This window comes from Erigeron canadensis, chromosome 3, assembly GCF_010389155.1.
Source record: "Erigeron canadensis isolate Cc75 chromosome 3, C_canadensis_v1, whole genome shotgun sequence".
NCBI lineage: Eukaryota > Viridiplantae > Streptophyta > Magnoliopsida > Asterales > Asteraceae > Erigeron > Erigeron canadensis.
Window position 1 is genome coordinate 47,286,003 of NC_057763.1, and position 6,000 is coordinate 47,292,002.

Genomic DNA, 6,000 nt, shown 5'->3' on the forward strand with positions numbered 1-6,000 from the left:
CATATTTACATTGATAATATCTTCACACACATAAAAATACTCCGTAACAATTTGGATTAAGATTTTGACCACATTCAAGGATGATAGATCTATCCATGATAATTTATGTTAGTGTTATATATTAGTATATATATCAAGTGTGGAAATCTCTAATTAAATTGGAAACACACGTAAGTTTTAATAGATTAAAATATTTCATTGTGAGAGTCTTGGTTTAGTGGTCGTCAAAATGTTTTCTTCTAAGAGGTTTCAACCTGAAAAGTCATAATTACAAATCTTGACAAAGACATTTGAAAAGTGGACATTTGTAATACTATATTCATTCAAGACAAACTCCTTAGAATTATCAGGATTCGATCTTGAGGTAGATGTACTAATTTTAAGATAAGATTTACAACTTCAAAAATTGGTTGTAACAACCAATTAGCGACACATTACCATATATACTACTATATAAAGTAACTATCCTTTCCCGTTTAAGTAATTAAGATTTTAAAATGATCATATTACTCCTCTTCTTTATTCAATAATTTAAACATCTTCATATATTTACTTCTAATACCCTTAATATAATAAATTACAACATAGATCCTCCAACCTTCTTACATCAATTAATTTACATTCACTACCACCACCACGACCACCATACATTCCCGCCAACACTGCTGCCGTCGTCACACCTTCGTCGCTACCACCATCATCACACGTACATCCGTATAATATATGTACATGAAAACCCAATTTATACCAAAACCTACTAGCTAAGTCCCTGTATGATGTGGCGGTGATGATGTAAGTTTAACTAATTAACTAAAGTCCTTGTATAATGACTTAATTACTAAACTCGTAGCTCGAAACTTGACTCGAGCTTAAACGAGCCTTTATTATAAAGTTCGAGCTCACTTTACTAATCAACACTTACGAGATCGGCTCAATTGGACTCGATTAACTGTTATATAAATTTTTAAATCAAACTAGTCTTATAAGCTCGATAATTTAAAGCTCGACTTGATTAATTAAGCTTGACTCTTAAGCTTGACTCGATAAAATAATAATTATCTAAAAATATCATCTATAAAATAACACAACTTCGATTAAAAACACATACTTAACGAGTAGGTTATTTTGAGACTCGAACTCGATTCAGAAATCTACTCAAGTAGCTCGAGTTCGGGTGAATTAAACCAAGTTGACTAGTTTACGAGTTGATTTTAGATAACTCATGAATTTTCTCGTTTCATTTACACCTTTAATATTATTTATGCACAAATATGTGGTCCTGCTAGATATTGATAAGAATATATTACGTCTCGTCTTTTCGTACACCTCTTAACATAGTTAACGTCTAGAGAGCTATAATTGTTGACAAGAGGTTGCAATTAATATTGTCCTCGGACCAAAATATGTGATGTAATTAATTTATGGAAAACGATTATTGTGTCTAATTGGTATTTTTAAAGATAAGCTTAAAAAGGAGATCAATCCATGTGGTAATATTAAAGATAAAGATAATGAAAGAGATTTAGTGAAAAACAAATGTCATGTAATGTATGGAGTATGTCTGTTTTTAGTCATATGAATTAGACATATATACCATTATCCTTAATTTATAAATATAACATTGTGTTTTTGAGTTTTTTTTTTATGGAAAAAAAGAAAAGGAATACAAAAGATTTTAAAATAAATTGTGTTCTTGAGTTTCTTTAAGGGAAGAAAAAAAATTAAATTAATGGATTTCTAGTTGATTAATTCAACTAATTGTATTCCCAAATATTGAATGATTTGAAAAGATAGAAATTATACCTCTTATGTTTCATTCTCATATCTTCAACTCTTTTCTTTTAAAAAGAAACTAAAGAACACACTGTAATAGTGTCACGCTACAATGAGATTCTGCAGAATCTTTACGAAAATTTTCTGCAGAATCTCTACGAGATTATCAAAATCGCATAGAGATTCTCAGAATCGCATTGTGATTTTCGGAATCTCGTTATTTCATTGCGATTTTATTAATGTTTTCATTGCGATTTAGTCAGTTTATTGCGACTTTGTTGGCTATTTTGTGAAAATCTAAATTTTTTTGGCTAACTTCGTATAATCGCAATGAAATTTGGCTAATGTCGTGATTTTCTCTTTACATCTATGTAACATATAAATAAAGACATTATCTTACATTGCCGTCATATATAAGAGTGTTTTATTTGTGTTAATATAGTTATTGTTTGTTAAAATACATCTTATTATTTTTATTGTACATGTATGTTATTTTTATTATTATTACATAACCAGTTGTATTTTTTTTAAAAAAAAAACTTAGTCTCGAATAAGGATAATAATCTTCTAAAAAAGTTGAAGCAACTTAGGCTATTGGATTAAAATCAATTGTCAATAATCAAATTTGAATAACCATTGATTTTAATTTAATGGTTCAAGTTGCTCCACCTTTACCTATAAAGTTGAAACAACTTTAGAAGATTTTTATAGAAATGATTAATAAAAATAAATTTGTATTATATTAATTATATATTATTTGTATTCAAAACTTAATTGAGCTCAGAATGCACACACAGTGACTAGCTGTTCAATAAAAATTCACTCGTTTGTAAACATTAACTAATATTGTTAAGCTGATGATATATTTAATTAGTAAAATAATTAAATCGTTGGTCAAAGTCAATACTTTTTAATTTTCGAGTTACAAAGCTTACATAAAAATATCTTTAATAGAAAACAATGAACGTGTAAAGACATAAAAGACATGTGTATTAGGAATGGTAGTACTTAAAGCATGTTAGAAGTTTTGATGTGGCAAAATCATATTTCATTTTAAAAATTATTTTATTTAATTATGATGTCATATATAAATAAAAAAAATATTTTTTACATTTTTAATAAAAGTATTAATCATTTAATTAAAGAAAAAAATTATTTATTATATAATATTACAAATAAAATATCTTTTTTTATTTACTTAATGTAGTAGTCATTTTTATTTTTAAAATTATTATTGTATTAGTTGATTTATTAATTATATAATTATTGTGTTAATTAGTTGAATTATTAGATTTGTATCAAGTTATAATATTTTAATAACAAACATTATATATATTATTTAATATATTTTATAATTTTAAAATTTTAATTAACATGTTCAGAAAAAAAATTCTTTGTTATTTAATATTACAAATAATATGTCTCTTTTATTATTTACTTAATGTAGTAGTCATTTTTAATTTTAAAATTATTATTATGTTAGTTGATTTATTAACTATATAATTATTATGTTAATTAGTTGAATTATTAGATTTGTATCAAGTTATAATATTTTAATAACAAACATTACATATATTATTTAATATATTTTATAATTTTAAAATTTTAATTAACGTGTCTGGGTTGAACCCGAGTTAATTAGCTAGTATATATATATATATATATAAATATAAGAATGCCTTTTAGTTCAAAACAATATAGATGTTGCATGTTTTTATGCATGAAATGAAAATATTTGCATTGCCATCATCCTTAATTAAAACATCTCGATCACTAATGGAAACCCAAATGATGCTAGCTAATAATCGGTCTTGTGGTTTAATTAAGTACGTACGTACATGTGATCTTGGAAAATGATATTTTATAGTAATTCTTAAGTTAAAGTCTAAGACATAAAACTTTAATTTAATCAAACGTGTGTTATATGATATTACTACACACGTAGCATTGAAATATACATCCAAACGCCACCTCAAGAGATTATCCACAAAGCAGAAACATATGTCCATTTTAGTTTTTTCCTTTCCAAGTTTACAACCAAAATTAGAGTTATTGATTCATTCTACTATATGGTCTTCTTGTTTCGATCTGTATTCATTTTAAAGGGGGTGGCATATATACCATAATCTATGGGCAGGGCACACCTTTTATGCCAATTACTATTTCAAGCAAAATTCTAACCACATCTAAATAATACTGTACCTTTTTTTTTTACCATGTATGGACAAGAAAGTAAATAATTTTTTTTTTCTTTTTGTGGCAATGATAGTGACGAGGCACATAATTGTTTTACATACGAGCGAGGCGGTTCAATTTTTGATTTGGTTTTTGTGGGTTTTTTTTTTTTTTTTGAAATGAAACTATATATGACGGGCTTGATTGCTAGCCAGCGTATTGAGTCGTCCATTTTCGTTAAGCTGGCTGGCTTGTCTCAAATAGTCGGGCTTTAATTTATTAATTGTTTCACATTTATTAAAGAAAAAAAAGAAGCACGACTGTGGGGTTTTGGACTTTTCTTGAATACAGAAAAAGTTGACACCTTTCAGGTTCTTATCATGTATTCATTCTTGTGAAGAGTGACTGAGATTCTCTTGTAATTTTACCCTTTGAATATTTCCTCTTTGAGTGTGTTTGTTTTTAATGATCATATTCTGTTATATCTACATTTATTAAGACATTTTTTTTATCTCTTTCTGTAAAACTTTACTCGTATTATTTTATCATAATTCCATTTGTTATTTTGTCTCATCTGCTAGCTTATAATTCATTTTCCCAAAAATAAAAATTTCAGTTTCTTGAAAGAAGTACTATGCTAGCTTCTTTGGCATTTTGAATATTTAAGCACATTAAACAAAAAGAGAGAGAGAGAGAATTCACTTTCTCTGCTTCTATTGACCTTTTGGTTTCATTGGCTTTATTGTTTTAAGTGCTTTTATCATTTGAGAAAGAAAAAAATGTTGTCATCTTTTGGAGCTTATTGTTGATAAAGACACTAGGAGCTAGGCAAGGTATATTCCCACTTTTGTTAGTTCTTATATACTACTCTATTTTCTTTCATTCATATATATATATAAATTAAGCATAGTTATTTCCTCATTTCTCCTGATATATATACATACACATTAAGTTTACAATCAATAGGAATATTTTTTTTTTCTTTTTAAGGGAATAATGGCAGATTGGTATGGGAAAAGTAGTATGATGGAAGATCAAGACTTTGAAGAAGAAGATGTATGGGGTGGTGGTGTAATCAAGGAAAAACAAGTCAACAAGGAGTCACATAATGATAATAAGATGAAGAAGAATAAGAATAAGAAGTCATCAAGTTGTCTGTGGATGACATCATCATCATCCTGTGATGAAGCTGCAGGTGGTGCAAGAATGATACCAAAGTGTAATGATGAGGGAAGGGTAGTGCCACATCAGTCATCAGCTCCAATGGGCATCCCAGACTGGTCAAAGATTTACAAATTAGGTCCAATAAGTGATGATGATGGGGGGGATGATGAGATGATGGTGCCACCACATGAATACATTGCAAGAAGGCAAGCAGCAGCAAGGAGCCACATAGCTGCTTCTTCCTCTATGTGTGAAGGTGTTGGAAGGACCCTCAAAGGAAGAGACCTTAGCAAATTACGGAATGCCATTTTGACCAAAACTGGTTTCTTAGAAGAAAAATAACTAATTTACTCCTCATCGATCAATATTGCCCATCCCCCATCCAAACCATGCACTATTATGATTTTAATTTGTTCGATATTACTCCATTATTAGTCCCAACATCATGAGACCCATGCAGTTTAATTTATTTCGATCATTATCAATTAAATTAGTTTAGTTTTATCTATATATATATGTAAGCGCGCGGCAGTGTAGTACTATCAACAAATTAATATAGTTTTACAAAAGCTTGAGGATTTTTCTTATTTGGTGATCTATGTATATATATAATGCTCTAGCTAATTATTACTACAATGGTGCTTGCATATAATATAATCATGTTGCTGTAATTCCTCGTATCATTTGTTATAGTAATAATAGAAAAAGTTAAAATGTTGATCTTTATGGTGCATCAATATTTGTTGGTGTCTATCTATATTTTTCTTTCAAATCTAAAATCCTGTTCTTCATATATAACAATTCTACCCTCCAACGTACAATAATATGGTTTTGTTAATGCTAAGGTCTAATTGATTAGCATCAACATATATCAAATGGATTACACAA

General features: G+C 28.1%; 1 protein-coding gene across 1 annotated transcript; it reads left to right on the forward strand.

Moving 5' to 3' along the window:
- The first annotated feature begins 4,949 nt into the window (after positions 1 to 4,949).
- On the forward strand, positions 4,950 to 5,494 carry LOC122590565. The gene has a single exon (XM_043762760.1). It carries the CDS (start codon positions 4,972 to 4,974, stop codon positions 5,452 to 5,454), a length of 483 nt encoding a protein of 160 aa, XP_043618695.1. The 5' UTR covers positions 4,950 to 4,971; the 3' UTR covers positions 5,455 to 5,494.
- The last annotated feature ends 506 nt before the right edge of the window (positions 5,495 to 6,000 follow it).